We start from the raw sequence: 11,375 nt of genomic DNA, 5'->3' as shown, positions 1-11,375 counted from the left end.
TCCTGAATGGAGCCCGAGCTGCTGGACAAATTCTTCACAATGGATCTCCGCTGCTTTTCTTCCCAGATTACAGCACTCACACTGCGTCCAAGAGGAGAGCGATGGCTTTGGCGAGGAAGAAGCTAATTCCGTTGGGAATATCGTCTTTCCTGATTTATCCCGCGGTAGTGAAGGTAACTCATCAAGGGAAGATTTCACTTCTCGAGACGCCAGCCGAGGTTAAAAAATTCGTTCTCAATCTGGATCCCGTCGCAAAACCTTCACCGAAGGCAGCTGTAGCGATTGTGTCACCAGAATCCGAGGTGAATGAGCACGAGTCTGAAGTTCCCATGGAGGATCTTAACGAGAAGTTCTGATCGATCTTTTGCGTCCGAAAAATGACCGGGTCAGGTGTTGACGCATGAGCCAGACTGCTAGGTTGGCCGCGTATCCAAAGTCGGTTACTTTAAGGGCAGATAGAAGAGAATGTTCTAACTCTTTGCTTACTGCCTGCTTTGTTACTGTTCTTTTTTGTTTTTTTCTGTTCCATGCCCAAATTCACCCACTTTCTTAGGGATCACCCCCCCCCCCCACACACACACACACACACACACACACACACACACACACTCACTCACACACCCACGTTAAATATGGTTAGTCTGGATATTGAGGTTACGCAATAACAATAGATATGGCTATAAACATATTGTCATGGAATGTTAATGGGCTGAATAGCCCTGTTAAGCGTACTAAATGCTTAGATTACCTAAAAGGTAAAAATGTTTCTATCGCCCTTATACAAGAGTCGCACTTGAAATCAGCTGACATACATCGCTTTCAAAACAGACACTTCAAAGTGATTTCCTCCTCGTCGGCCGCCAATAAAACGAAAGGGGTGTTGATACTGTCTAAGCGTCAAACGGATTTTTCAGTTATACGTTCTGGTGGAGATACAGAAGGCCGAATCACGTATGCTGTTGGCTCTTTAAATAATACCAAATACGCCTTTGTGTCGGTATATGCACCCAACGATGGTGATCCTTTATTTTTTCAAGAAGTATTGCGTTTATTGGTGAATTTTGAGGACTGTGTCGTGGTGGTAGGGGGCGATTTCAATGCTGTGCTAGATCCTGAGCTAGATAGATCTCATGTCTCTAAGGCCGATTCAATAATTTCTGGTTGTTTCAAGTCATTTTTGCAACACTCTAATTTATGTGATGTTTGGCGTTTGCAAAACGATGGTGCTAGGGATTACACATTTTTTTCAGCTCGTCATAAAAGCTTTTCAAGAATTGACTATCTATTTATGTCCCCCTCTCTTATTCCTTATATTAGTAAAATTGATATTCTGCCACTTCTTTTGTCTGATCATTCCCCAATAATTACTACTTTAATCCCTGTATCGTTGGGCCCCAGACGCAATCGCTGGAGATTTAATACTTCCTTGTTACAGGACAGTACATTTGTGGCTGAATTGCGCAGGTCTTTAAAAGAGTTTTTGGAAATTAACAGTGGTTCAGCCTGTAACCCTCAAGTATTGTGGGAAACCACTAAATGCTTTATTAGGGGTAAATGTATAAGTTTTTCATCCTTTAGTCAAAAATGTAGAGAGAGACGTAAATTCGAATTAGAAAAACAAATTAGTTTACTAGAGAAGGAGCTAAAAGATACATTTTGTGAGATCAAAATAAAAGAAGTGAATGCTCTTAAATCAGAATTAAAATCTATATATTTGCATAGAGCTGAATTTATCATACATCGTACTAGACAATCTTATTATTTTTATGGAGAACGCCCCTCTAAGCTATTGGCTTTGAGACTGAAGGAAGGTGAATCTAAGGCCAGCATTTCTGCTGTAAGGCATGATGGGTTGATATACACTCAGCCTAAGGATGTAAATAAAGTATTTGAATCTTATTATCAAAGTTTGTATACCTCTGAGTTCAATACTGACCCAACACATATTGACATATTTCTTAAGCATTTAAATCTTCCCAAATTAAATGATTCTCAACGGGATACACTAGATAGTCCTCTGACAATCGAGGAATTAAAATCTGCCCTGGATTCAATGAGTCATAATAAAGCCCCAGGATTAGATGGGATTCCCCTAGAGCTATTGAAGATATTATGGGACATAGTGGCTCCTTTATTACTTAATTCCTTTAATTTTGCTTTAGAAAAAGGTGCCCTGCACAGGGACCAGAATACAGCTTTAATTACTCTTTTGTTGAAAAAGGGGAAAGATTCCCTGGAATGCTCTAGCTACAGGCCAATTAGCCTTCTGTCCACAGATTCAAAGTTGATGGCAAAAGTCTTGGTTTTAAGATTGAATCAGTGTGTAGGAGACTTGATCAGTTATGATCAGTCAGGCTTTTTACAGGGGAGATTTGCTGCTGACAATGTGCGTAGGCTTCTTCATATCGTTCAGCAAGCAGACTCCTATACAGCTTCCTCTCCAGTCCTTTCTCTGGATGCAGAGAAAGCTTTCGACAGAATTGAGTGGAATTTCTTATGGTCGGTTCTGGAGCATTTTGGGTTTGGCCCCTTTTTCTTACAAGCGGTCAAAACTATCTATTTTGAATGTTCAGCCAGAGTACTTACTGGTTCTCATATTTCAACTTCCTTCTGTCTTGGCAGGGGTACTCGTCAAGGATGTCCCCTGTCACCCTTACTATTTAATTTATCATTAGAGCCTTTGGCTCAAGCAATTAGACAATGTTCTGCGATAGTCCCTATAAACTGTATGAGTACGTCTCATAAAATCTCACTTTATGCTGACGACATTCTGTTGTTTTTGTCAAACATAACAAATTCGGTTAATGAATGCCTACAACTCTTTGATACATTTGGTAAAATGTCTGGTTATAAAATTAACTGGAGCAAATCCATACATTTGCCCCTTAATTTAGCTGCTAAAGCAGAGGTTCAGGCTTTACCCACTATTATTCCAGTCTGCGATCAGTTTAATTATCTGGGGATTAGAATTTTTTCTTCTTTATCTCGCATTTCTAAATGGAACTATCAGTCTCTTCTTGATAAGATTAAGAGCAATCTCTTGTGCTGGTCTCCACTCTGTTTGGCTCTTCATGGCAGGATGGCCACTATTAAGATGAATATACTTCCGAGGCTAAGTTTTTTATTTTCAACATTACCTCTGGCACCACCTTTGGGTTTCTTTAAAGAGCTTAATACAGCAGTAACAAAATTCTTATGGAATAATAAACGGCCTAGAATTCGTCTCAAATCTATGCAAAGGTTGAAACCTCATGGTGGCTTATCGCTACCAGATTTCTGGTCCTATTATTTGGCGTACCAAATGAGATCGCTTAGGGCTTGGATTGAGGCCGATTCCCCCGTGCCATGGCGGGCTTTAGAAAATAATATTATTCAACCATTACGTCTTCAGGATTTACTTTTTACTGGTATATCTAAGAAAGTTTTGGAAAAGTTTGGTCCAATCATATGTCATTCTCTTAAATCCTGGAAAGCGGCAGAAAAGATCATGGGAGCATTAGATTCTTATAGTGATTCCACCCCGATTTGGCATAATAGTAATCTCCGCACAGGTAACAAACCATTTGTTTCTAATTGCTGGGCTGAGTGTGGTATTCATACCCTAAAAGATCTGTACAATGATAGTGGGCTTAAGTCCTTCCAGATTCTAAAAGATGACTTTTCTCTCCCGGGATCTTCCTTTTTTCTCTATTTAAGATTGAGATCTTCGTTAAAAGCTTATGGTGTACCCTGGTCGACTAAAATATCTCCTCATCTTTTGAAAATCTTGAGATGTACCTTTATCTGTAAGTGTGTGTATGTAGGTATGTATATTTTGCTTATTTGCTTTCCTTCCTTTTATTTGTGTCACATGGTATACTAATCTTTCTAAATGGATCCATGTTAATAATTTCAAGTCTTATTTTTACGTCTTGTGATCGTGGGTGTATTTTGGGCTCTGTTGTAAATAGTTAAAATGTAAAATGTCTAATAAATAAAGAATCAAAAAAAAAAAAAAAAAAAAATCTAGTGATGTCCGGTCATGAATGAATCGTTCTTTTGAACCAGTTCTTTTTAGTGAACCAGGCAAACCAGTTCACCAAATCGGACTGAATCGTTCTAAACGGTTCGCGTCTCAAAGCAGCGCTGATCGCACAAGTTACTTTAGTTGCTCACTTTCTGACATGAGTGATAGTCCCTCCAAATATAAATAAACGAATGTCTTGAATTATATGTTGTAACTGAACGTCTGAAGATGTTTTGCGGAGAGATCTGATGAACTCACAAGCCACTGATACTGAGCATGCACGAGTAACTGAACGAGCAGCGGTCCTCAGGATCAGCAGTACAGAATCGAAAACTTTCTCTCGGACACGTTCAATACTGAGAACTGTCGAGCCGATGAGCAGAGCCTCTTCATACACACGACGCTCTTCCCCATTGGACTGTTTTTCCGTCTACCGCAGGACTTCAGCGCGAGACACAGCTAGCCGCCTAAAACAGGTGAATTTAAACAATGGCTAAGTGGCTAAATGCATCTTGTTGTCATGTAAGGGACCTGTTCATGTTGGACAGACATTTTAATTGCATTCTGTGTCTGTTAAGAGGCACAAAAGACACCCTTTACCTGTATGCCCCCAAAGTTGCCGTTTTAGCTGAGGGGGGGCTCTGGGCATTAACTGTAATAACTGTGTTGCAAGTACCAATCCGGTTCGTTTTTTTCTTCTATAGACTGTACTCACAAAGATATAACGATCAAGATAAACTTAAAAATTCGCCGGAGTTGTCCTTTAAAAGAGCTGTGACTTCAGCAACGCAAAACACAACTATGACAGAAGCCAAAAAAATGAAAACATATCATTTTCATTCATTTTCATGCAGATTACCCGGCTAAATCAGCTCTATGCACTCGAAAAGTCCGGGAGTTGAAGGGGCAGTTAGCAGCACAGCAGTCCATTTTTACAAGGCCAAACACGAAGGGTAAGGCTGCAACTATAGCATCTTATTGCGTCAGTCACGTTCTTGCAAAACACCAGAAGTCTTTCAAGGACAGCGAAGTTGTGAAAGAAGCTGTGAAAGGCTCTAGACGCATGTATTATGTGACTTTAAGAATAAAAGTTGAGATCATTAAGGATGTGCAATTATCCCGTGGCACTGTTACACGGCTAGAGGACTACCAGTGGCTACTGGATTTAGCGATCCTGACTGATCTCACTGGCCTGCTGAATGATTTTAATTTAGAGCTGCAGGGTAAAAACAAACATGTAATTAACATGATCAGTTCAGTGGACACATTTAAAAGCAAGCTTCAACTGCTTTCAAGTTGGCTGCAACACCATGACCTTCAGAACTTTCCTCACATGCAGGCAGAACTTCAGGGTCAGAGCAAAGCTCAATTATGGTGGTAAGAATGGATAGGAACGGGGCACATCAGATATCTGGTGTCTCCTCTGAATTTGCCTCACCGGCACATCATCCTCAATAAACTCGCCTCCGGCGCATTAACTTCGATCTTTAGTATTCACATTCTTGTGTAATCGGTGCGCCATCCTAAATAAACCCATCTCTTGCGCGATACCCAAAATTTTGAATATTCCTATCTAATATGATTTATGACCAGCAAGGTTGCCAGAATAATAATGATACACTGTTTAATAATAGGCCAGAACTGCCACCCCAACTGAGTCTGGTTTCTCCCAAGGTTTATTTTTCTCCATCATGCCCTGATGGAGTTTTGGTTCCTTGCCACTGTCGCCTTTGGCTTGGCTTGCTCAGTTGGGGACACTAAAATTAAGATCCAAGTTATTCAAATAAATAAACAAATAAAATTGATTAATTAGGTCATATTTAATTCTATAAACTATCCAAATCAAACTATCCAAATCAAATTGTGTCCTGTTTAACACTGTGAAGCTACTTTGAAACAATCGTCATTGTAAAAGCACTATATAAATAAAATTGATTGATTGATTGATATACCATCTTAATCTCCTTAAAACAAATGGACTGAGGTGAAGTCAGTGATGTTGGTATCTAGTGAGGAAGATCTCGGGCATGAAGTGAGCACCAAATGTCGCTCTGGCCCCAGGAGGAGACCACTTCTCGCCCTCTCAGCTCACTGATATGGCCAGGTTGCAGGCAGATTTACCTGATGTGTTCTTGACATTACCCGGTCAAACAAACCTAATACAGCACCATATTGAGAAGGAGCCAGACATTGTTGTGCGCACCCAGCCCTATCGATTCCATGAACACAAGAAAAAAAAAGTTTTGGTAATACTGTGGCGATTATCGCAAGGTGAATGCTGTGTTGAAATTTGACGCTTATCCAATGTCGAGGGTTGAGGAGTTGTTTGATTGGCTGGGTATGGCCAGATTTTATTCAACGATGTTAATTAACAAAGATTCGGGAGGAGGGCTTTCAGATAATTGACACAGGTGGATAGCACCAGTGACATCCAGCTGCCGCTGGACATTGGAATCGAGCCCCAGGCTTCTTCGCGCGGCCGCGCACCTGCTCGATCAGGCTTGCGCCCGCCAAGACGCCGAGGCAAATCTTCAGCACCCCCAGCAAGACTTCCATCCTCCTCCCCAGCCTCCTCCTACCGCTCGGCCGTCCCGACAATCCCACCTATCGGGAAGTGGACCGTAGCAGGATTGAGGCAGGCGCTGGGTAACGCGGACATACAGGCTTCGCGAAAATTAAACAAAGCAGAACTGTATAATCTTTATGTGTCTTTGCAAGAAACTAACCTCTCTCCTAAGCCCAAGTCGGCCCAAAAGCGGAGCAGAGCCCGCAGAGTGCAAACACCACCATCGGATTCCCGCACAAGATCCGGCTCGCTCTGCCCTGCGAGCCGCGACAATAGGCATTCAGCTATCCCGCGGGAGCTGGGCCTCCCCCACTGCCCGACGCGACTCAACTCTTCACCGCGGCTTCTGCTGCCGCAGCGCCGTATGCAGCCGGGCACGCCGGCCTTCCCACAGCTTCTCAGGTCTATGCTCCCACAGTTCATAACACTCTTCCTTTCCAGTGGCCTCCAGCGCCTGTAGCAGATGCTACCGCTAGGCGAAACCAGCTAGCGGCACAGGCCCAAACTTTCCAAACATTCTATCCAGCAGGTTTTAACCCCGCCCACAGCCAGTGGCCCGCAGCTCCGGTAGCGCAAACAAGCGCGAGCACGCCCCCGCTTGCAGTTCAAGCGCACACTTCACTCTACCAACCATCATTTCCTTCCTTTCCTCCGACTAACTTTTTTTTCCCAAGCCACAGAGGGTAATCAAAGCGGGAGGCTGCCGCCGGCGTATAACCATCCCAACTCTTCCTTGCAGGCTAAATCACAACACACTCTATTCACAGCAACATCGATGCCCGTGCCATCCAACGCACTCGCCTTGGAACCGCCTCCAGTGGCACAAAACATCCGTGCACAGATCCTTGCAGGAATTCAGGACGCTGGCTCCAGAGGCGGACAAATTCCCAACTCCAGTACCTCACTATTCGCAACTAATATTCCCTTAACCCACCCGCTAAAACCCCTCCTCAACCCATCGCTCAACGCCATCCACCAAACGGTGTCTCCTAGGACCCTCCAATTCTACGTGACCGCTTGGAGAAATTTCAGAGCATTCCACATTTCCTACAACATACCGTTCCCCGATTTCACTCTCCTTTCAATCACCTCGTTTATTTCCTACCTCAATACCATTAAAGGCCTCCAAGTTGGGTCTATTAAAGGTTACCTGAGCGGCATTCAGTTTTTCCACAAACTGATGTATGGTGCTCCTTCTCAGGAGATAAATAACTCACAAACCTCCCTCCTGATCAAAGGGATTCAAAAATCCCAGCCCACCCGTCCTGACACCAGACAACCCATAACACTAGACATCCTCAACAAATGTATCCGTACCCTCCGCACAGGCTACCAACCTCTCCATACCGCCCGGACACTCGATGCCATGTTTATCCTAGCCTTTTTTGGGTTTCTCAGATGCTCAGAACTCGCTATCACTTCAAAATTTGACCCCAAAAGCCATCCCACCATCTCAGACTTATCAGTACTAGATGGAGAAACAATCTCCTATTTGATTAAGCGAAGTAAGACTGACCAAACCAAAAAAGGCCATTTTATCTACATTTTTAATCTCTCATCACCAATTCATCCATACCAGTCAGTTCTGGCTTATCTCCAATGGAGAAATTCCCAAGCTAAATCTCCCCTGGAACCTCAATTCACAGACGAATCAAACAAACCCGTGACACGCTTTTGGTTCCAAAAACATCTAAAATCCGTTCTCCAGCAGTCAGGTGTCCCAGCAAAAAACTTCTCAAGCCATTCATTCCGCATCGGTGCTGCAACCACAGCAGCTCAAAAAGGCCTCTCCCAACAGCAGATCCAAGATCTCGGGAGATGGTCCTCAGACGCTTTCCAAAGTTACATCAGGACCAACCGTTTCCACATCAAAAAAGCCCACCAAACCCTTATCAGCTAAAACCCTCCGTGTCGCCCACCGGCCCAGCGGATGAAGCAATTAATCTCCCAGTCAAACACTCATGCTGTTCTTTCATGTTTTTCAGCGAGTCACCGGGAAGTTCCCACGCAGCACAAAAGAGAGTGGAAAGTTTCCACGCAGCACGAAAGAATGGAAAGTTTCGACGCAGCACAAAAGAGAGTGGAAAGTTTCCACGCAGCGTGAAAGAGTGGAAAGTTTCCACGCAGCGTGAAAAAGTGGAAAGTTTCCACGCAGCGTGAAAGAGTGGAAAGTTTCCACGCAGCGTGAAAGAGTGGAAAGTTTCCACGCAGCGTGAAAGAGTGGAAAGTTTCCACGTAACGTGAAAGAGTGGAAAGTTTTCACGTAGCGTGAAAGAGTGGAAAGTTTCCACGTAGCGTGAAAGAGTGGAAAGTTTCCACGTAGCGTGAAAGAGTGGAAAGTTTCCACGTAGCGTGAAAGAGTGGAAAGTTTCCACGTAGCGTGAAAGAGTGAAAAGTTTCCACGCAGTAAGGAAATGTTTTATTGTTGTTGTTTCTCTCATATTTCTCTTTTCCCGTTTTTCTTCTTTTAGACAATCTACCACCTACGCACACCAAACTAACATCAGGGGCCCCCTGGTCAAGCAACCGGGCCCTTTCCCGAATGCCAGCCCGCCAAGCTCAGCTTTTTGGGGGGTAATTAGCCAGGCGGCTGTCCTATGCTCTCAGCATTTTGGGGGGTACTCTGGGTTCGGGCCAAGTTCGAGCTCGAATCCCTCCCCCCGGACAGCACGCCAAATACGCATTTATATTACTCTATATAATTATATGTAAGTGTGAACTCGTGAAACGATGTTAATTAACAAAGATTCGGGAGGAGGGCTTTCAGATAATTGACACAGGTGGATAGCACTCAGCTAATCAACGAGAGGTACATATATATACACAGCAGTCTTACCTCCATTCTGTTGACAGTTTATCAGCATCCCTCCTCCACCCCTTCTCCACATTTTGCTCTTTTAGTTCTAACCACTTACACGAAGGGGGGGGTACTCTGGGTTCGGGCCAAGTTCGAGCTCGAATCCCTCCCCCCGGACAGCACGCCAAATACGCATTTATATTACTCTATATAATTATATGTAAGTGTGAACTCGTGAAACAGTGGATTTAACTAAAAGGTATTGACTGACGCTGCGTACTTGGATGATATAATCATCTATAGTAATAATTGGCTTTGCACTTGTGTCACCGATAGGCAGTCCCCAAATTAGTAAAACAGCAGCAATTGCAGCCTGGCCACGACCGAAGACCAAAAAGGAGGTGAGGTAGTTCCTGGGGATGGCAGGATATTATATAAGGTTTGTACCGAATTAGACCTCACCAGCTCAAAGTTGATTCAAGTGATTCTTTGCCCATATGGATGTAATAAACATTCCTTCTCAATGGTGCTGTACTTGGTCTCTCTCTTTGAGAGCTTCTTACTCATGTACAGCACCGGCCATTCCTCTTCCTCTATGTCCTAAAACAGGACGGCACCTGGTGTTTGACTGGCTCACTAAAAAGAAAACACCAGGTGCCGTCCTGTTTTAGGACATAGAGGAAGAGGAATGGCCGGTGCTGTACATGAGTAAGAAGCTCTCAAAGAGAGAGACCAAGTACAGCACCATTGAGAAGGAATGTTTATTACATCCATATGGGCAAAGAAAAGACCTAGGTTGTGGTATAGTGTGTTGTGTTACCCTTTCAAGACAAGCAGCCTAGCAGTTCCAGGCTTTTCAAGGTATTTGCTGGCTACGCAGTCAAGATTTCTTTTGGAATCGTTCATAAACGATCCTGATTTCACATCGATTGAGTGTGAGGATGCAACATTAAATGGGATTCCACTATCTAACTTGTTATATGTCACCCCCTTGGGGAATATTATACAGAACATTTCTATCCTCCATTCCAACAGATAAAGAGTAAATGTGCAATAACGTTTATGTCCAAGTACCTGCAGGGCTGGAATTAAATTTTTTCTCAAATTAAGAGAATGCTCAGGTGGCTTTGGAACCTCACCTATTGAAACTTTAATAACAATTTAATTTGGCGTGTCTCACAAACACTTTTTGGCAATGGCGCTTAGTCATAACGAGTTGTCTGAGTCTATTATTATTTTAAACAACATTGTACAGTCACCAAGTACAATTACTTCACTTGAATCAACTTTGAATGATTAGGGAAGTAATGTTTCCATAAATAACAAGGCTGAAATTAGAAATGTTTTGCGTTATCAGACTCGCCAACGGTTTGGAGCCTGGCATGAAGAAAAAAGAAATAAAAAGAGGCGAGTTCTGGCCAGCGTATTCTTGAATATTAGATTATATGTACATGTGTATATTTGCATATATATGTCATTTTAATGTAGTATGTGAGATTAAAGTAAAGTTAATTATTCAATACATGTAGTCAACCACCTGGATTGACCCTTGTGTATCTGGATATATAATAATTTTCCCTTGAACGGATCGGAGTCAGAATTAATCTGGTCCGTTTTAACCTTACAAATACCCAAATAAAATAGTAAAAACAAATTTTACTGGAGTTAAAATATAACTCCAATAAAATAAGTAGGTGAACTCATTTTAAAAATTCCTTGAGTGAAAGTACAACAGTTAATAAGTTATGTAATTAGAAAGCATTTTTTTAGTCATCCACTAGTACTAATAAGACAGATAAGTGCAGACATTTAATATGTATCCTACCTATTGATCTGCAAACTGTACTTACTGTACAGTAAACTTGACACATTTTTACAGCAGATTTATTTCACAAATAACTGAGTCATGAACTAAATTAGATTTTTATTTGCAATAATAGTTATTATATTTTAAACTTTTGCACCATTCAAGCTCTGGCAATATCACGGTAACCTAATATTTGACC

At 42.5% G+C, this 11,375-nt stretch overlaps 1 protein-coding gene across 1 annotated transcript; it reads left to right on the top strand.

Moving 5' to 3' along the window:
* Positions 1-7,347: 7,347 nt before the first annotated feature.
* LOC137049081 (uncharacterized) lies at positions 7,348-8,472 on the top strand. Its single transcript, XM_067427468.1, has one exon. It carries the CDS (start codon positions 7,348-7,350, stop codon positions 8,470-8,472), a length of 1,125 nt encoding a protein of 374 aa, XP_067283569.1.
* Positions 8,473-11,375: the final 2,903 nt, after the last annotated feature.

The sequence above is a fragment of the Pseudorasbora parva genome, chromosome 20, assembly GCF_024679245.1.
Source record: "Pseudorasbora parva isolate DD20220531a chromosome 20, ASM2467924v1, whole genome shotgun sequence".
In the NCBI taxonomy this organism is placed as follows: Eukaryota; Metazoa; Chordata; class Actinopteri; order Cypriniformes; family Gobionidae; genus Pseudorasbora; species Pseudorasbora parva.
This window is presented reverse-complemented; position numbering and strand designations above follow the sequence as displayed.

What these genes read in the sequence shown, in the direction of transcription:
- LOC137049081 (XM_067427468.1), top strand. Translation starts at nt 7,348, where the DNA reads ATGCCCGTGCCATCCAACGCACTCGCCTTGGAACCGCCTCCAGTGGCA.